General features: G+C 38.6%; 1 protein-coding gene across 1 annotated transcript in view; it reads right to left on the reverse strand.

The window, feature by feature from the left end:
* PDZD8 (PDZ domain containing 8) overlaps nt 1-21,792 on the reverse strand; it is a 41,125-nt gene extending 19,333 nt beyond the window's left edge. The window contains exons 1-4 of the mRNA XM_029284008.1: nt 21,586-21,792; nt 20,933-21,534; nt 10,553-10,675; nt 6,164-6,266 (exon numbers count right to left, since the gene is read on the reverse strand). Of these exons, the coding sequence (XP_029139841.1) occupies nt 6,164-6,266; nt 10,553-10,675; nt 20,933-21,534; nt 21,586-21,792 (1,035 nt within the window). The remainder of the gene's footprint in view (nt 1-6,163; nt 6,267-10,552; nt 10,676-20,932; nt 21,535-21,585) is intronic.
* Between the last annotated feature and the right edge of the window lie 419 nt (nt 21,793-22,211).

The raw sequence follows: 22,211 nt of genomic DNA on the forward strand, positions 1-22,211 counted from the left end.
AGCTGCCACCAGTCAGAGCATAGAAAAACTTAAAGAAATAGTATAAGATTGGAAGATGTGGAGAGATCTGGCCTATAGAATCGCCAAGAGTCGGACATGGCACGGCTGAATGGATATCACCACCACCACCACCACCACCACCACCATCATCATCATCATCAAGGTGATCTAGGAAATACTTTAGTCTGAACTATGGAGAATAGTTGCCAATCAGTGTAGATTAAGTTCCTAACACGGTGGTCAAGGGAAGTCCTCTGATTTTATGTTTAAAATTGAGAGTCTTATGGACTCACTGGAAGACCCATCTACTTTCTGTCAGGAAAGAGAAGCAAAGAGGCTTTGCCCTCATTTCCGGTGACTTTGTTACTAACAGTAGTTACAAGGCAGATACATTGAACAAGAATATTAGAGGGAAAGAAATGCAAATGGAATAGTGTATAGCTCCTGATCTAGACAAAACATAGCCATGAAAAGGGGGGCGGGGAAGCACACTGAAATTATATAGCAAACATGTTACTGTTTATGCAAAAATATCATCAGCTTATATTGAACCAGAGACACAAAATTACAAATGTGCTTGAAACAGATATGCACATATTGTCAACTGACATTTGAAGCAATATATTGGATTGGTTTAATAATCCCGAATCTCCTTTTACAATCAATTATGTACCGATATACTGTAGGTAATGTGATAAGATTAAAGTGTCACCACCATTCATTGCTGTGACTAAGCTGTCTAACTTATCTTCACTAATAAAATAAAAAATAAAAATGCCAACCCAAAGTGGGCTAGTATTTTTCGCAAGGAGCTTGAATGCACAAGATAAAAGTTGTTACTCTCTATATCTCTAAACATTTAAATCTTTATATGAAATTACTGAACAGATCCCGACATTTTTAAACAATTGGTATCTGACAAAAAGGATTTCTACTCCAGGTTTGCCGTTAACATTATCTTGACTGCAATTTATTGATTTCAGTGAATTACACAAAATGTGAATGTGTTAGATATGCAGCTTAAAGTTTAGCAATGCTGAAATTCCATTAGACAAGGTATCACCAATATGGTGATGATAGGGTTTTTTCCCGTCAATATGATATTCATTAGATGTTCCCAAACTACAGACTTTAACTTTTGCTCTCTATCAAATACTGTACTTCAAATTTTTTCAGCAGCATATGCTAAAAATCAATAATAAAGGGTCAAATAGAGAAACAGGGAAATAAATAAATTATTAAAATGAAAAGTATATAATAAGGATACTTACCTGATTAGCATGAAATATAAAATTCAACTTGGTAATAATGGTTATTGAAATTATATAGAAGCATTTTATTGTAGCCAAAAACTTTTGGATTAAACCATTAGCAAATCTGAGGTGTAAAACTCACATCAGTATCTATTTATTCACCAGTTCTTCAGTTTTCTGAGAACCAAGAATTGTTCAAAATATATATTTCATTTTTAGCAGAGCAAAAATTGTCGGGCCCCCTCCCCCGTAAATTGAACTAGAACTAAGTAATCAATGCTTTTCACTACATTCAAATGCTCAAACTGGGTCTTTAATTTTTGTTAGATTAAAGAAATGTAGGAAGTGACATTTTACTATGCTTTTCTCCATTATTTCAAGGATTCATTCACTTACAGCTGAGGCAGTAAAAGGATGTTGCAAAAGGATTACCAGAAAATGTAGATTGTGCTCTGGCAAACTTATGAATTTGTTTAAAGATGGAGGACGGTTTCTTGACTCGGGAGAGGACTTTCTAGACTGAAACTAAAAACTGCTCTACTGAAAGAAGCATCTTTATACAAGATATTTTTGAAGAGTAAGTTCTAACCTAACTTCCAGAATTACTTTCATCTATCATTTTCTTTCTTGGCATTTCCCCCCTTAATTTTCATTCTTTCTAAAAAAATATATCAAACTAATTAGCATACAGGTAATCCCCAAATTACAAGCATTAAGTGAACAAGCGTTCACTTAATGCTTGTTCAAAGTTACGTGATGAGCCCCCCCCGGTGCTTACGAGCAAGTCCCGAAATTATGAATATTGCAGCACGGCAGTCGTTCGTCCTTATGAGCGACCACAGTGGCTCTGCAACATTCACCCCAGTTATTCCCTCCCTCCCCAAACCTGCCCCGGGTCTCCATAAGCACCAGGCCTTCAATACCCATCCTGCAAAGATCGAGATCCTTCGCTTTTTTGGCTGCTCCAGACTTTCAGTGCGTTCACAGAGAATAGAGGCCTAAAGTAACGCAGGATCACGCAAGATCAGTGGAGTGAGATCTCACACTACTGATCTTCCGTCATCTCATGGTATTTTAGGCCTCTGTTCTCTGCAACAGAGAACAGAACTGAAGGCGGGGGACGCTTCCATGTGCCTCCGGAGGCTGGATTGGGGCTCCGGAGGCCTTTTTAAGGGTGTTGCTGCCCAGATCTGTGGCCACCGAACGCTTCCACGCCCACCGCAACCTGATTCGGGCTCCAGAGGCGTTTTCCAGGCCAGATCGGGCCGTGGGGGGGCGCGGAAGAATTCATCAGCCAGAGATCCGGGCAGCAGTGGTCTGGAAAATGCCACTGGAACCCAGATCAGGCTGTGGAGGGGCTGCAGAAACATCCCCCGGCCTCAGATCTGGGTGGCAGCAGGAACCATGGCAGAGAGGAGACAGATCTTTTCCAGGTGAGTCCAGCAAGGCAGGAAGGAAGGGGGAAGCATGCGGTATCTTAGTGAGTCAGGGAGGCCTTGGGGTCTTGTTCCATCACTAGGCCCTCCATGGCCTTCCCCACCTTGAGACACCTCATGTTCGCTTAACAAGCCCTGTGCGTTTTAATGAGCAAGGGAGTGATCTTGTTTGACGAGATTCACTCTACAAGTTTTCGAGTTACGAATGGAATGGGCAGGCTCCATTACACTCGTAACTCGAGGACTACCTATATTTTAAATCATAACCATTAACAATATAATGTAGTCTTAAAATAAGAGAAACATAAGAGAAGAAAAGAGAAAAAATTATATTATAAACAGAAAAATAAAAAACTGAGGTTTTTTTTTAAATTCACTCCTCTGTAACATACAAAACTAATTCAAACAATGATACACATTAACAATCCACCACTGTAATTTAGTGGGGAGTTCTACATTATAAAGCTCCTTTAGCCAACTGCTATGTCTGAAAATTTCACAGATCTTGACAGAGATATAGCTAAGAGGACCACATCCATGCACAGTCTTATTAACAATCTTACTGATATCATCTCCAAATGTGGCAATGATAGAACATGTCCAAACCATGAGCTAATTTTCAAGCTGTATCTTGGTGATAACAACCAATATTATGAAACATTCACAAAGGTACCCAAAGTGCATGAAACATGTTTTTGTTTAATCTCATTTTCAGACCATAAGAAATTAATTTCATGTTATTTAAAACAACCTCCCATTCCTTTATCAGGATAGGACATTCAAATTCATTACTCCTGAGGTAAAATAAAAAAACAGTATCGATGTCCTTCAACTATCTTTTAACAAAAAATTATTTGCATAGAAGCCACAGTTTGTTCCTCTATAACATCCAGTCATTGTAGAATCTCAGAAACAGCAAGGCAATATGGAAAAATAGAACTACTCAGAAATGCTTGTATTAAATAAACTTCTAAGAATAATTCTGGAAATTCATTTTTAATTTTACAAAATGTTTTATTTTTTTAAAAAAATCTAAGGCTGAGTTGATCCAAATTAATATTATGAAAGGCTCAGTTTACCCAATAAATAGATTTACCCAGTATTTTTAACTAAAGGATTATACTATAATGTAAGATTTCCAGAAGTAAAAAGGAATGCTGATAACCTGGGAAAAGTTACTGAGGAGAGCAGAGCTCTGGCAAAGCAAAAGAAGTATTTATTGCCTTAGAAAGAAAGTCCATTTATGGAATAATTGTTTCTTTGTTCTTTCAAAATTTCATTGTCTTAGTCCTGCCCCATTACCTCATACCCTAAGGACCTCAGTGACCTCATCAGGCACGTGATGTATTTATATCCAATGAAATGTTTTTATTGCTCTAGCCAATCACATGCATTTTATTGTCTGTAAAAATCTACAAAAGGGGACTTTTCCCTTCTTTAGGGTGATCTTTGCTTCCTCTGGTGTCAATACAGCAATTTATGCTTCAATGTAATATGTCCTGGTGTCTGGTTTAATGAATCCCTTTTTAAAAAATACTTCCTATTACAATTTCAATGGGTTTAATAATAACTAGCAAGTTGAGTGTAAAGAAAAAGTGATTTCTGAAATTCCTTAATCCAGTTACTGACCAAAGCAAGGATATATGGCCAGTGAAGTCTGAAAGTATGGAAAACAAAATTTATCTTTTCCAAAATTCGGACCTTAAATGCTTTGCAGTCTCAACGCCTTCGATCCTACTGTATAATATCAATTGAATCCTGCATTGACCATCAAAGCCCCATGCAAGAAATGATTTCCACTGAACACTTAGGAAATTGTATAGTTGGACACTATGATGCCATCTTACAAGGATGAAGAAAGTAATATAAGCTTTGGCAGCAGTATAAAATGGTGTTTTAAAATAGATTCCAGGTGGCAGTCATTATGATCTCTACGTGATTCATTACACAATTTTCTAATTGAAGAAATGTGATTATAGAACCATTTACCCTGTAAAGAGAAATAAATGCTTTGGGCAAGTTTAGCATTCTGAAAGCTAGATTTGATTTTTATATTTTTTTTAACACAATGAAGTTGCTCACTTTTCTTTAGAATAATCAAATAAAGATTTCTGAAAAAGGAATTCTAGTTTAGTTTGGGCCATGTAGGAAATATGTCTGAATGCGTTTTAGCATAAGAGAATCAATGTTCCCTCTTTATTTCCTATGAAAGCTTATTTGTAAAAGTATCAAATATTTACAGTATATGGGGAGCATATCAAAAAAGTTATGATGAAAAAATCTTTCTTGCTCTGATGAGAATAGTTCAAGAGCCTTGCTTCAAACAGGCCTTTCTGAGATTAAGTGGGAATCACCTGAAGTTCATTACTCATGTAATCAAAAAATGGGATAAGAATCAAGAACAGACTTCTTTAAAATGACTGGGGTTACAACTGATGACAAGTTCAATATTCCTTGCTCCAGTGAAAGCGATGGCAACATTAAGACTTCGTCTGCTAAAATTCTTGTTTGGCATACAATTGGTATCCAACTCAAATTACTTATTTAATTTTGCTTACATGAACAGAAATATCAGTTAAGTGACAGGATAAAATAGGGTTTCCAATTGGTGTTTTCTGTCAAGGGCAGTGATATTGTGGAAGATGTACTAAGAATAAGTTTAAAATCTTAATTCAGGTAGTCTTCCTTCCCTGTTACTTTGATTCACTAATGCATAAAATATAGCAATACTGCCACCTACTGTTCAAAAGTATACAATTATTACATGGGCTGAAGAAAAAGAAAATGCTACATCAAGTTATGGTTCTCAAAAAGAAACAATGTCATGTCTTTATTTATTCGTTTGATTTAGATACTATGCATCTTACTCTCAGAGTGAGTGTTGACAATCTTATACCATCAGTGGCAGCAACTGGGGAAAAAACTTATTCGCAAAGATAGGGATCACAGTAAAGACCAAAATCAGTTATAAAAATTATATACAAAAAAAAAAAACCTTCCTAAGAAAGTTTGGAACAGCCATTAAACAGGATGGAAAACCACTGCTTTCCCCACCCCCACCCCAGGATACTGCCCATTGTTCAAGTAATGTTATTTAATTTAATTTATACCCTACCTTTTTTTTTTTTTTACGTCAAGGCAGCATACCTAATGTTCTGTCCTCCTACTTTCCCCACAACAATCATGTGAGGTAGGCTGGGCTGAGAGAGAATAGTTGACTCTGATCCCAAGGGGAATAGGTACATAAAGCAATAGGTACATAAATCTACAGAAAGCATAAAAGGAATCTTCTTTGTAGGAAGTGACTGGTCTAAGAGATAATGGGCCAAATTTACACTGGGAACATTTAAAGTTCATACTGTAATATTATGTATCAAATATAGCATGTTACATATTATATAGTACATTGTATTACATATAATATACCAAATATCACTGTTGTATGAAACTGAAATTATGGAAAATATGGTTTACCGTCTTGATGAAACTCCTTTCTTTGTCTTCCCAAAATTTGTCACTTAATTCAATTGTGCAGTGAATATTTATTTCTCTCTCATAGGATCCAAAAATAAATAATCTGAAATTCAAACATATAATTATTAAATTACCATCAATTGTTTACAGCTGCTACATTTTCTTTACAAATTTATTCATAGTACACTATTTCAGGATATCAGAAGTTTAAAAAAAGAATTTGCACCCTCTAGTGGAAACAGGTAGGAAATGAAAGCAAAGACACAATTTCAACATTTTTCATATAGGGTAGATATAATATATGCACTAAAGTAGATAACAAGTGTAACTGTGCATCATTGCAAAGTAAATAGTATAAAAACTGTGACTGAAAACTAATTTTAATTAAATGTGAATTAGTGAAATCATTCTATAAAGGGAAAATATTATTTTTTTCTGACAGGACAAATACATATCTGTCATCATAACTTTTAAGTACTTCTGAAAATATGTGCATTATGAAATGTACCTGCCAGCTAATTAGAATAGCCTTTTAATCCATATTTTTAATATATACTCAGTATAGCTTGTATGTGAAGATTCTTCATTTTATAGGAATATTTGTAATTCTACTCAACTGTTATTTAATAGCTTAACTGCCAAATAAGAAAAACGGGTTAGATTAAAGATCAAGGAAGTGCTACTGGTCTGCTCTATTACACTTTTTCTGAATAATCTATAAGAAATAAATTTTAAAACATGTCTATGTTGGCTAGTGTTACCCAATAGGTTTGATTTATATGCCAGTGATGGCGAACCTTTTAGAGACCGAGTGCCCAAACTGCAACCCAAATCCCACTTATGGATCGTCGAGTGCCGGGTGGGTGTGGCCCATTGGGTGGGCGTGGCCCATTGGGTGGGCGTGGCTGCGGTGGTAACGGCAGACTGGGTGGGACTAAAAAGTTCAATCAATCAATTCCAACTTTGCAAGATCTTTTTTTTTCCGCGAGAAGTTGAAATTGACTGAACTTTTTTTTTTTTGCACACGGTGGCGGAGGCCTAAAGTGAAAAGGTTTTATAAAACCCAGCTGAAGGTCTAGGACTGGGGCGACGGGGCGCGTGCCCACAGAGAGGGCGCTGAGTGCCGCCTCTGGCACCCGTGCCATAGGTTCGCCACCACTGTTATATGCTATCAAGTCAGTATTGACTCATAGTGACTACAAAGATAGATTTTCTCCATGATGATTTGTCTCCAACCTGATTCTACATTTCTTCCAATGGAACATCTGTGACTATTGTTAATGGACCATCTATCACCTAAAAGGTTGTTCTCTTCTTCTCTTTCCTTCCACTTTTCCTGTGGTAGACACTTCTTCAGAGACATAGGTCTTCATAAAAGACCTTTAATTTGAACCTGGTTAGTGATGCCTCAGGGAAGAACTCTGCGTTGATTTGTTTGATGATCCCCTTAGTTTGTTATTTTGTCTATCCAAAATATTCTCAGGATTTTGAACAACAAAGTTCAAAAATGTCAAAACTTTATCCTGCTTTGTCGAAGTCCTACCTTCACTTACTGCCTGTATAATTTTCATCTTTGTAGATATGAACACATCACTGCATCTGAGTATCTCTTCCAAGTCCTTGTTTGCTACTTTAATCTGCATCACATTTTTTCATTGCTAGGTAATTTTTAATGTTGGTAGCTGATCCTAAAAGGCAGAAACTATCCACTATTTCAATATTTTCACTGACAGTTTCTAAAGCTGGTTGTTGCACCTGCTTTTATTAGTTTGGTCTTCTTTATGTTTAATCTAATTCCTATTTTTTTTCATTGTGTTCCTTGACTTTTATTAGTAGAGCTTGCAAATCATTTGCATTCTTAGCTATTACTACCCAAAATACATGCAGTTTTTCTTTAGTTTCCTGAGCTTTTTATCTTACTGATAAGTTAGCCCAAGATATATCTTTTTGATAAAGACAGAAAAGTCTGTCTTGCCTATCACCCTTATATCCTACATAAACAGGACTGTTTACTACCATTATCAACTGTTACCTTGCCACTAATGATGACACAACAGCCATCAACAAGTTATACCAGAAAGAAAAACAGGAAGCAGAACTATACCATTACTTCAGCTACTAAAGAGACCAGAAATGTGAAATTTTCTTCTCTTAGCCATTTCCATGCCAATTTGTTTGGATAAGAGCAGCAACTTCTCGTTACTTTATAGTTATTACTGAATTATTTTTGCATTCCAGCTGGTCATTCTACTATCAGTAATAAATTGCATATTAGCTCCCAAACATTCTTGTTTTCTTTTCCATCCTCTTCGTTCTCTCCTTTTTGATTTTTCAGCTTTGACTTATTGCTTTGCAGGCCATTCTGAGAATCTATCTGGCTAAAGGAGAGATTACAAATGTCTAGTTTTGTTAAATTTATTTGTTGATAGATGAATATTCCATCATTTCCCCAAGAGATTCATACAAATCAGCATCTGTCCTTAGCTAAAACACAGCACATAGCATTATATTCACCATGGAATGTCTTAGTTCCATAGTTGATCCACTACAGAATCCCTGAAAGATAATCATTCAGCTGTTTCAGGTCTTCAAACTCACGTGGCAGCCTGTTTCACAGGTTGACAGTTTGTACTACCAGGAAATTAGTCCCGATAACTATAGTGAATTTCCTTGTATTTTTAACTCTCTGGTTTTGGTTTGCCCTTTGGGCCACAGATAATACATCCGCACCCTTTTCTATATGACAACCATTCAGATATTTGATACCATAGCTCCACTCAGTTGAATTTTATACCGAGATCCTTTAAAAATTTCTCATGGAGATTGGTTTCTAAAACTTTCACTATCTTTGTGGCCCTTCTTGAACTTGCTCTGTTTTCTCACTGTGCTTTTTGAACTGTGGTGCCCAGAACTGGACAGATGGAGCAATTCTGATCTCTTAAATGAGTTCTATGCTTTGATGATAATGTACGTACCCAAAGGAGCATCTATCTTTTTTTGAGCTGCATCACACGGCTGGCTTGTGTTTAACAAGTGGCTGACGAAGAAACCCAGTTTCTTTACACATATACTACTGCCAAACCAGGTATTACCACTCAATATTTGTGCTATACATTTTTCCTACCCAGATGCTGAACTTTACATTATTTCTTGTTAAATTTTATTCTGTTTATTTCAGTCTACTGCTCAAATCCATCTAAACCTTTAGTGTACTCTCTTATCTAAAGTATAGCTGTCACTCCCAGATTTTGTGTCTTCTGTAAACTTTATAAGTGTTTCCACAACTCCCTCAAAGAAGTCACTGATCAAACTGTTGAAGAGCTTAGGACACAGGATCGATCTAAGCTGACTCTCTTAGGAGACGATAAACTGCCTGGGTAGGGTATCCAGTGATGGCTTTTCTCACCATCACTTGGCTTCTTCCAAAAGAGCCATGCTATGAATTTAGCTTTCATAGTGAACCCACAGCCAAATAAACTATGAGAATGCCCCTAAGTACTTCTTCTCTTAGAGCAGACATGTCAAACACAAGGCCCGGGGGCCGGATGTGGCCCACAAAGTGGTTTCATGTGGCCCGCGAAGCCATCCTGGAAACAGTGAGAGAACGGCCCCCTCTGCCTTGGCCCTGGCCCAGGCCAGCTGGGAGCCAATGTACAATTTTGTGGTGGCCATTTATGCTGAAACGCATTCAGTCTTAGTTCCATAAGCTCCCCCCCCCTTGCATGGCCTGAGAGGAACAGCGAGGCTCCTCCAGTGGACCATGCCTTGGCACTTTCCCTGGTCCCACTCCCTTCTGCCAGAGACCCTCAGATCTATCCCACTCCTGCCCAGGCCCCCACAGGCACCCTTGACGCGAACGATGTAGAGCTGGCCACACCCACCCAGTAGGCCACATCCACTCCATCCACGCCCACCCAGTAGGGCACACCCACCCTGGCCACACCCACCTGGCCCCGAGGGCAACCGCAATGCTGGTGCGGCCCTCAATGAAATTGAGTTTGACACCCCTGTCTTAGAGTATTCTGGTATTTATTGGTGGTCTTCCATTCAAGTACTAGCCAAGTCTGACACAGTTTATGTTTTTGAGATCAGCAAAGTAGTGTAGTTTTGTCATAAAATCTGTATCACTACCACTCAAAAGGGAAAAATCTGTTTGGGGCAACTGATTCTTCAGGAGATATCTTAGCTACAGCATGTACAATATCAGACACTTCAACTGTTTTAAGCTGTGTTGTTTGCTAAAACTTTGTCAGAAAAATAAACTGGACACAAATCCTTAACTTGAAGAACCATGACTTTAACCTTAACCCTTTCTTAATCCTATTTACCCAGCCACTTGATTTTAAGACACAAACAAAACCAATATTACAAGAAGTGTCAAGAACATACCTTGAACATTCTATTAAAGAAACTTTCAGTCTTCCTTCCGTTAGTGAGAAACCTTGTATACTGAGGTTCCGGTCTCTATATTCTTCAGGTGGCACAACTTGAAATGGAAAAAATGGTTTGAACCTAATCAAAAGATATGTACATATTATTTATTTAGAACTGTGATTTAGCAATTCATTCTGTTGTTACAAGACTCTGACAGGAAATATCTACAGCCCCAGAAATGAAATAATCATTATCATCATGGCCAACGATAGAGTATGTATTGCAATCATTGTTGCATCCAAAGGTTTTTGTATCTAGTGGCAACAAGTTTATGTGCTTGTAATTATTTCACATTTCCAAGTAATACTATTTGTGGTCACATGTAAGGTTTTATTTCCCAAAAGACTTGAAAAAATATCCTTGTGTTTACTTTTATGCTAGAAAGTTATAAGCATTTATTCAAGAATATGTAGTCTATAACACTTATGGAAAATCCATGCTATAAAAATATGGAAAACTTAAATGGCAATCTCCACAGGAGCAGGCAGGATATGTCAAACTAACAAAAGCAGTGTTGCTGTGTTGTAATGCAAGTTCTACCATTTTTTTAAAAAAATACATGCCCAAAAGGATAATGATTGTTGCATGATGGCACAACAGACTTTCTTCATTCTGATTAAAAGAGCAAGATCTTGCAAACACTGCTGAAGTATACTGTAATTTATAAAAGAATTGTATAAATAACTGATTGCATTTCATTTCATGCACTGGTTTCTGAAGGCCAAATTATCCCAGGTAATTCACTAACTTAGAAAGCTAGAGGGCACCTGATTTCTACAATCAATATCAATTTTCATGTTAAGGTAAAGTCTCCTTTAAGTTGAATATTACTCCTGATGACTTAATGGACATGGAAATGATTCACCATTGCATTCTTCCAGGATGTTGATGGTGCTATTGTACGAGGAAATAAGGTGTTCTTTAGGAGAAGCTTAACACCCCACTTTCCAGGGACTTGAGAAATAATAAACCCTGTCGGCATAAGATATTAGGACATAAGCATAGGTGCTAGGAAGCAAGGCCAGTATAGCCATAAAAGTAATTATCTAGAAAGAAATCATGAGAATCCTGTCTTTGAGGGTTTTTTTTTAACTATACCACTGCTTTTTATCATTCTACTTCACAGACAACCCCCCATCTCCATTTGACTTCTCTAAACCCAGTACATCTTGGTATATCCAAAGAATTACTTTGCTGTATACAATTGAGGGAAGTCAGCCCCCCAGGGAAGGAAATATTAAAAGGGCAGAAAAATATATTTCCTCAAAAGGATTTTAAAAGCAGAAGCCAACCCTGCCCCCAAGTCTCTCTGTCCCAAGCAGAAGCCAGCCCTATACAAATGCAGATGTAAACCATCAGAAAGGCCCCAGCTAGGAGATCAAGAAGACAAAGACCTAAAATCTGCATACCCCACCTGAGATGGGACATAATAGGACTAACCCATCACCATCAAGAATACCAGAGAGGCTCACCTAGACTCAGGTCAGAATACGTGACACAGGAAATAGCCTCCAAGTTCATGCCACAGGAACAGGAAACCATTCCAAACAAAAGACTTCAGAGGTTATAAAAACCTACTTCCCACATGTGTTCGGCCCTTTTCTTTTTTGTCTCCTCTCTGCTGCCAGAACCATCTTTCTGTCTGGCTCTTCAATAAACTGCAACCTTCTTTCTAAAGCAGTCGCCATGTTGTTTATTTATTCCCGGCTTGGATGAACCAGGATGAAGACTTTTCCTTCAAACAATCATAAGTACCGGTATATTCTAATGTAAACTCTATGCAGAGGGTTTCATCCTCACTCTTTTTAGATTGCTTCTATAACCTCTGGTGCCATAAAAATATAATTTGTGTTTCATATGATGAGGGTATATACTGTAGCTGATCATAATTATTAAACGACTTTATAGAGACATTTTTCCCTCCATGATGCCAGCCAAGTATTACCCAGGTCCAACCATGCTTTTTGTGATAATCCATGACAGTTAGATGCTGCCACTAGCTGGGTGTTTTTATGTGGATTTTTTTTTAAGAGGGTGTGTCCTCAAATCAATCTCAACTCCTTGTGACTGCCTAGACAAGTCCTGGCAGTTTTCTTGGCACATTTTCAGTAGTGATTTTTACATTAGCGGTACAAATAATCCTTACAACTACAACTGGGATCAAAATCTCAATCACTGAGTAAGGTGGTCATTAAATGAGACATCACGTGGCTGCTTTGCTGAATAACAGTAATCCCAGCACTGTAAGGACGATCTGTTATTATGCAGTTTTCTGAAAAATCAAAATGTTCCCCTATTGGGTTAAATTATTTCCATTTTTGTTTTTGTATTCCATTATTCTTTTGCGTAAGGATTGCCTAGTTTGTCTTAGGCAGAGCTTAGTAATTACAAAGTATTTTTTACCTTTCAGAGAAATTGTGAAGATAATTTTCCAAGTTGTAAAGAAGACAAAACTAACTATGCTAATTTACCTTGCAAACGTTCTTCTTAATAAGGGAATATTTGGTCATTCCACTATACTTTACATATTTAGAGAACGGAATCTGGCCAGTGGTGAGCAGAGTTCTTAGGTTCCTTAACAATAAGAAAGTTGCATGCCACTGTGCCAACTTAAGTCAGACATTACCACTGCCTTGCAACATAATGTCAACACCTCATGCAGTTCAAGACATGTATTGCCACGTGTATGAGAAAATATGTAATTACATTATTTACCACAATGCTTCTCTACATAACGTCTCACCAAGCCAAGAGCAAAAATGGGAAGCTACCTTTCCATGCCCACTCATACTAGCCTGATGTCAACCACTTCACACACCAGACTGGCACAGTCTTGAAATGCCTGCATGCTAAATTGGATAAGGAGCAGGCATAGGTGCCAGTATTCCCTGGCCATCAGTCTTACCCAATCACAACCAGAGCCCTAAGAGAATTTGGTCCCGTTCTGCCTGGGAAAAATATATATCACAGGAAATGAAAGAGAAAAAAGAGAAATAATTTGCAAAATGTACAAAAATACCCTGTTAACCATGCTAAGCTTGCTTACGGAAGTCTTAGAGAGAGAGGTGGTGACGGTTAACATCTTGTTGTGAATCAGATAGAAGGTAATCCATTATATATTTGTATTATATTACATATTAAATTGTGTACGTAGACAATTATATTCTACGTGTTTATTGTACTATAAGAAACTTACCAATTTGCATTCTTACTATTTGTTAGCACATAATTAGCTTACTGAGACTGTAAAATAAAGTTTCAAGTAATTCTCAAAAGAATTATTTTTAAATGAAGATTTGTTTTAAAGACTCAGCATCACAATTCCAACTCTTCATGCTCTTTCCAGAAAATTCACATGCACACTGAAAATAGAATTTTATAGACAAAATTCAAGAATATCCTATATCACATGCATATTCAAATAATGTCATCTGAAATAACAAATAGGTTTGCCAATTGTGCACCCACATCAGATTATCAGGCACATTAACACCTGCTCTAACAGATAATTAAAAATAAATTGTTCAGAACAAGTAACTATGAGGACTACAAGATCTCATTCTCATATCACAATTATAAATGTTTCTGAATCAATGTAGTGACCCATCCTTCTAAGCACATACACAGAAGTTCTGCAGAATTTTAATAATGTAAAATAAATAGACAGTAGCAGAATCCAATGTCATCTGTCACTAGTGTTAGGAAAATAGCATCCATAAGGAAATAGCATTTATAAGGAGGTTACATAGAAAAAAGGAATAATTATATACAAAAGCATAAATTACTGGTAACAATTTAAAGTGCATACAAAAATGGATGCATAACTTGGTAAACTGAGGATATATACATGCAAACTTTTTAAAATATAATTTTATTAAGGATCTTAATTACAATAGTAAAATCTAATATAAACTAAAAGAAAGAATAGAAAAAAGAATGAAAGTTACCAGTAAAAATAAAGTAAAAAACAGAAAGAATAAAAGAATAAAGAAAGAAATATATAAAGAAATGACTTCCAAACTTAGCCCAACAAGGATAAATAATTTTAGCAACTCTTCATCCCTTTTAGTATGCAACCAATGATCTCTTCATCCCATACCCCATCTCTTAAGTATTGGTAGTCCTTGATTTATGACCCATTCGTTTAAGGACCATTCCAAGTTAACAGGGATCTGAAAAAAGTGAGTTATGACTGGTCTTTGCACATATGACCATTCCAGCAGCCCTGCAGTGACATGATCAAAATTTGGGAGCTTGGCAACCTGCATGTATTTACAATGGTTGCCGCATCTCCGGGTCACCTATTTGCCTGTTGTGGTCTTTCCAAGGGGCTTCTGACAAGCAAAGTCAATGGAGGAAACTAGATTTGCTTAATGACTGCAGCAGAAAAGGTGGTAAAATCAGGCACAACTCATTTAACAACCACGTTGCTTAGTGATGAAAGTTTCAGTGCCAACAGTGGTTGTAAGTCGAGGACTATCTGCATAAACAAATGCATAAAGCACAATCTTTTCTGTCCTGGTATCAGCTGAAAGTCTATTAACAACGTATCTTATTTTAACCTTCATCAAATGAACTAATTTTATATTTCTTCCTTTTTTAACAGCCTTAATCTTTAGTCCATTCAAATTTCTTTTCTGTCTCTTCTGATAAGATTCTTTAAAGCTTTAACAAGCCTCTTTGTAAATCCAATATAACAAAAATTACCCACGTAGTTTGCTACAGCTGGTCCAGAACACACTTCCATGAGCAGTTATAGGCATTTCCTACTTCACCCATGTAACATCTCTACTCTGCAAGCTGCACAAGTTACAGTAATGTCCAGGTGCAATGCAAGGTGTCGATTGTCACCTTCAACATCCTTAGGACCTAGTTAACTTCAGGACCATCTTTCCCCTAATCCTTCTTCCAAAACAATAAGAGTTGGCACAGTATAGGTGGCATGCTCTAGGTCTGTTGTAAAGCATTGCCACATGAAAGAGCTAAGAGATCCACCATTTCTTAGTATATAAAATGAAAGGAAACCTCACTCCCTACTAGCACTATTGATGTTACCTCATTTGATAATGAAACGTTTGCAAGAAAATAACCAAGCTGGGAGAACACCAAGGAGCCTGCAGAAAACAGCATCATTGTCGCTCTATCTTCCCTATAGCACAGTGATGGCAAACCTGTTAGAGACAGAGTGCCCAAACTGCAACCCAAAACCCATTTGTGCATGGTCAGGTGCCGGGTGGGCGTGGCCATTGGCTGGGTGTGGTCCATGGGGTGGGTGTGGCCCATTGGGTAGGCGTGGCTACGGTGGTAACGGCAGACTGGATGGGACTAAAAAGTTCAATCAATCAATTCCAACTTTGCAAGATCTTTTTTTTTCCCCCGCAAGAAGTTGAAATTGATTGATTGATTGAACTTTTTTTTTTTTGTACATGGCAGTGGAGGCCTAAAGCGAAAAGGTTTTATAAAACCTAGCTGAAGACCTAGGACTGGGGTGACGGTGCGCGTGCCCACAGAGAGGGCTCTGAGTGCCGCCTCTGGCACCCGTGCCATAGGTTCGCCACCACTGCTATAGCAGGTATAGCATTTTCCCTGAACCCTTTTAAAGCCCAACTCTGCTGAACCTTTGCAAAGCTGTAAACCTACTCTTGAGAGACACTATGGGCTGGTCTGCCTTCTGATAGCATACTTCGGTATTTGATTGTGATGAGTTTACTCCGGTACTATACTGTACTTATAGTTGGTCGCTGTGCTTATTATTTTTATGCTGTTATTTTAGCCCTATTATATAAGCTGCCAAGAATTACTCTGATTACTGATGTGACATTTAAGTTGCTAAATAAATTTATTAATTAAAACAAACTCCCACTTTTCTTTTAATTTTATTAATGTACTAGCTGTACCCGGCCACGCGTTGCTGTGGCTCAGTCTCAATGCGCCATCGTGCATTCATCCCAAACAATAAGTTTGCATTTCTGCAATACTTTTCTCATGCCGGATGCTTTGGAAATGTTGCACGTGGGAGTTTCAATGAATTGCATGTTCAATGGCAATTTCAAAGCGTCCAACAGATGGCGCTGTTTTTTTTTAAAAAAGCATGTTTTTACCTGTCACAGGTGTGACATCTATACAATATAGGTATATAAAAACAGGCGTGTATTCGAATGCAACGTTGTGTCAAAATTTCAAAGCAATCGGTGAAGAACCTTCGGAGATTTAAGATTTTGAACAAACGAACATTTACATTTTTATTTATATAGATAGGGAGGTTACCTATTCATTCCTGTGCATTTCTTACGAATATTGTTCTTAAATCCAGAGATACAGAACAGGTGGTCCTCCAGATGTTACTAAACTACGGCTTCTACCATTCCCCTCATCATCACTCATGCTAGCAAGAGCTCTGGAATAGTGTAATTCAACATCTTGAGTATGACAAATCCCCCACTTTAATGTATTCTTTAATGTATTCTAGTTTTCAGTTGCTACTGTACTGCTATAAAAATACTGTAAAAATCTTCTACACAGAAAAGCTAGATGTTATCCAGCCCCACTTACTTATTTAAGAACATTTTTATGTCTGGCAGCTCAAATAATGAAGCATAAAAGCTTTAAACCAACAATATGTACAGTATAATAGCCTTCATAACCAATCCTCTAGGCACCAAATACGTGCTTGGTCTTAATCTCCTTCCTAAAAGATATTAGGGAGGGAGACATTTTAATCTGGGAGGAATCTGTTCCATAGGATTAGGGCAGCCATGAAACCATCCTGCTTCTATGTTTGTCTGTCTGATCTTCCAAGGGAAAAAAATTAGGAGCATACCTTGGGGGAAGGAGTGGATTTTTAATATTATAAGCTGCCTGGAATCACCAGTCCATGAGTCGGGCAGCCATATAGATTTGTATGAGAAATAAATAATAATACATTTCTTCCCCGTTAGATTTGCAAAGTAGGCTTCAGCTTTTGACTGGCTACAAAACTGTCCATAATTAATCAAGCAGATTTTCTTCCCCTTTTACGTATACACAGAATATTTGTAAAACCTACACATCTATTATTAGAAGAGGACTTCCTTGTATTTATTGAAACTGGGCAATCACCACAAATGCTACTCAAATGAGAATTAATCATCATATTTGAACATACAATATCTGATTCTGGGTTAAAGTATCAATCTTTATAAGAAAAAATGCAGGAATACTTTTGAAATAATGAAAAGAATTCACAAGACATGCGCAAACACACTAGAGTGAAAAGATGAATGCTAATTTTGCTATAGTAGTTCTGATTGAAAAATAGAAAACTTTACACTGGTGCAATTAAAAGGTAATATTCTAAAGCCTTTTCCTGCTCTAGAGTTACAAAATCTTTTTAACTTGTCTAGAAATCTGAAACTGCATACAGAAAAGAACTCCCCCCCCACACATGAATGAAAAGTAATCTTCGCTTTTGTCAAATGAACATCAGTTAACCCATGAGTTTTACTCTTTTCCAGAGATGTGTGTATTTATTGGATATATCCTTCCTCCTTCATTCAAGGAGACTATTAGTTTACATCTATCAATAATAAAACAAGAACAAACAAGGCTTTCTGAAAAAGGTCAGTTTTAAATAGTTTATAGCAGTGTTTCTTAAAGTGTGGTCGTCCCCCAAGACCCTCTCAAGGATTTGCAAAATCAAAATTATTTCCCAGTTTATGTTGACTTACGGGAAGCCAACAGCAAAGGGGGCAGATCAAATTCGTAGGAGAAGGTTATTCCAAAATGCAGGTACAGCAACCAAAAACCAGCACTGTGAGTAGCAGGATTTAGGCTGCTAAAAGTAGTATGCCACAGTTCAGTATCACATGTAAGACAGAGATCAAACTTCTCCTAGCACTTTTCAAGTTAGCCACTGTGACATTTAGAGCCTGACTTTATACTAAAGATTGCATCTAATTAGAACCCTTGCTTTTTAAATATGCGTAAGGTTCTTAAAGTAATACCTCAGATCCATAACTCCATCATGTGAGAGAGCTGCCTATTTTATATACTGATTTGTTTTATTTATAACCAATTCAACACTGACTGTGGATGGTGTACAAATAAAAAAAAAAACAAGCACATGATCTAAAATCAAGCAAAAGATAACAAGCGTAACAGAAACAAGCATACAACATTAACTGAAAGAGAACACTAGGATCCCTGAACTAACCCAGAGCTTGGGGGGGGGAAAGGTTTTTCAAAAGTTGTTTAAATTGAAGGCCTGGTTTATTTTAAACCTCCAGGGGATGCTATTCCAAAGACTATAACAGAGAAGTCACACTTAGATCTCATCAGAGGACAATGATTAATGGATAGGAAATAAAGCCCATCACTCTGCCAGGTATTATAGACAAGAAAAGAGCATAGGAGAGAAGTGGTTCCTAAGAAAGCAACACCCTACCCCATTAAGGCTTTACACGTTGAATTTTATTTGCATGCTCACTAGTTACCAACAGTGGTCATACCGAAGTCAGCTCATAATTATTTGTGCTGCTGTATTCTGGACCGGTTTTAGCTTCTGAATGGTCCCCGAGGCCCACTGGTACAATCCCCAATCCAGGTTAGATGACCAAGGCATAAATAACTATGAGAAGAGATTTGGTCCATAAAAGAGTACTATTGGTGCACCAAACTAATTTCCAGATCACAACTGTCATCTACTCTTTGAGGAGCTATGAGCCCAGGACTGTGTACCAGTTCTGTCTGGGGAAGTGCAACATTATTTATAACCAAAAATGGAGAAACTCTAGCACTGGAAGAATCATGAACCATACCTACTTGGGCAGCTACCCATAGCTACCCCATCCAGACTCCAATAATCTTTAGGCACTGGAACAAGACCTCAACCTCAACCTCATCACTCACTCACTCACTCATCATATTGATGGTAACTAATACTACCCAGTTGGTTCAGGTAAACGTTAAACAGGAGGTGAGAGTGTCAAGCCCTGAGGCATCCCACAAAGACCGAGCCTATATAAAAACTAGCTATGTAAAAAGAAGGAAAACCATTGCAACATTGCATCTCCCACTCCCAAGTCCTCTAGCAATCCAGAACTTCATAATCAATATCAAGGAGAATCAGATGGTCACACAAGTCTCATCCTCGCTCTGCCAAAGATCACAGATTAAGTGAAATCAATGCTGTCATTCTCAACTGAATGAGCAGATGAGGTATAAATGTGGGGTGAATATACCGTAGAATCAAGGGCTGGAAGAGACCTCCAACATCTTCTAGTCCAACCCCCTGCTCAGGATAGGAATCTAATAGCAGTGACCAATATTGAGAACTTTGATGTATTTTGTTGATGTGAAGGGAAGGAATAAAGATAACATTTCAAAAGAAATCTATGAAGGAAGAGTAAATAGGTCGAGAGAAAGAGGAAGACTATGAAAGTTGTGTTTGTATGAAATTGCTGAAATTCTGAAAAACAATTACAGGTAATCCTTGACTTACAACAGTTCATTTATGACCGTTTGAAGTTACAACAGTTACAATGGCACTGAAGAAAGTGACTGTTTTTCACATTTACAACGATTGCAGCGTCCCCATGGTCACATGTTCAAAATTCAGACACTTGGCAACTATTTATGATGGTTTACAGTGTCCCAGGGTCCTGTGATCACCTGTTGTAACCTTCTCAAAAACAAAATTAATGGGGAAGCCAGGTTCACTTAACAACTGTGTTACGCACTTAACAATGGCAGTGATACACTTAACTGTGGCAAGAAAGGTCATAAAATAGAGCAAAATTCACCTAGCAACAGAATTTTTGATGTCAATTGTGGTCGTAAGTCGAGGACTACCTGTATATAATTTTAAAAAACAAAATGCAAGGATGGACCAGGTGAAATAAGGCTTTGCAAAACAGAGATGTAAGAAAAGCCCAATTATTATGGTGAAAATTAGATTTGGCTATACTTCCTCCTCTTTTTTTAATTCATGTATTAATTCCTTTGGCTCATTGTTTCTTACTCCTTTTAGGATCTGTTCATAATGCTGCTTCCCAAGAAAGGGAATAGTTAATGAGTAATGTGGGTATAAAAATTAAGCATACTACTCACTATCAAAGCCCATAACACTTTCTTCAGAAAACAAGCATGGCTTCTTTTGGCGAATTATACACGGAAAGCCAATTCAGTGTGTAATTCAATTTCCTCATTTATCACTCTTCCAGAAGAAATTTCTGTTACATTTCACACTGTCCTCACCAAACTTCTTCAGGTTAAACCCAGTGAAGTATTCTTCCCTTCCCCACCCATTTTACACAAGGATGCACTGTAACCGTATCTCCTTAATCCAAAGCAACTCACCTGATTTTATAGTGAGGTAAGGTATGCTTGCGCCTAATAACTTTCTTGAACTGATTGACAATGATGGAAGTAAGTTGCGGCAAGGGTCTTCCTTCAAACTGCGACTTGACTTCAAGGTCAATCAAAGGCTCATCGACAAAAGCAAAGGACCAGTGGGTGAAGGGTATACGGGTGAAGACCAGCCTCAGCCGACCCACAATTCTGGAGATTTTGGCGAACAGGTATGCCGACTTGCCAAAAACAAGGTCTGCATCAATGGCTAAGTGGAAGCCCCCGTCATACTCCATGTCAACTTCAAAGTCCAGCTCCTCTGGACAGCCGTCCTCATTACACGTCACTGGCCGCAATATCTTGATATTTTTAAAAAGGGGGATGACGTTCCCGAAGGAGACATCCCGCAAGCTGAGACCCTCCAGCACCTTGCCGGTCACCTTTGTCTGCAAAAGCTCCTCGAATTCTACCTTGATTTTCTTGGTGACCCAGTGCCGGATCAAGGAGGTGTCCTTGAGTTCCCTGAAGAGAAAGAGGCAGATGGCGTTGAGCCAGTAGAGGGTCTCCTCCGTACACTCCACCAAGGGGGGAGATTCCTGGCTCGGGGGGGGCTTGAAGTCCTGCTCGCTTTTGGAAGATCCAAAGGATCCGGGGAAAAACGCTTCCTGCCCCAGCATGAGGAAGCCGGTCAGGTACTCCTTGAGGGTCGAGTCGGGCATTACTCTGGTAACAAAGAAGTGGGAGTTGCGAACCCGGGACTCCCCCGTCGCGGCTTCAGGCTGCCTCCGATAAAAGAGAAAGAGCTGGGCGATCAGCGTCAGGAAGGAGCCCAGCAGAGCTGACAGCAATATTCCATAGACCGACAGCATCGCCTCGCCTCGGCTCAGCGCCCTTCGCTGCTGCCTCGAGCAAACGCGCCGATCCCGGACCAGCCCACCGGCCCTTCGCACCTTTACGCCGTAGCCAGCAGCGGCGCAGCCATCCCCGCCTCCTCCATCTTGCCGACAACGACCTGCGGAAAACGGGCCCCGCGCTCAGTCAGGACGGGAAACTCGGCGCCGTCTATCCCTGCTCCGCCCCAGACGAACAGGCGAAAAGCTGCCGCTCTCGCCGCCGCCGCCGCCGCACGCACGCACGCCCAACTCCCTCCTCCTCCTCCTCCTCTGGCCCGCTCAGCCTCTCTCGGCGGCGGCGGCGGCAGAAGCATCCGGGTCTTTCCTTCCTTTCCTTCCGCCGCCTCCCGCGCCCCCCCTCCCCTTTGGTAGGAGCAGAAACCAACTGCTGCTTC

Source organism: Protobothrops mucrosquamatus, unplaced genomic scaffold (genome assembly GCF_001527695.2).
Source record: "Protobothrops mucrosquamatus isolate PMUCROS unplaced genomic scaffold, P.Mucros_1.0 scaffold326, whole genome shotgun sequence".
NCBI lineage: Eukaryota > Metazoa > Chordata > Lepidosauria > Squamata > Viperidae > Protobothrops > Protobothrops mucrosquamatus.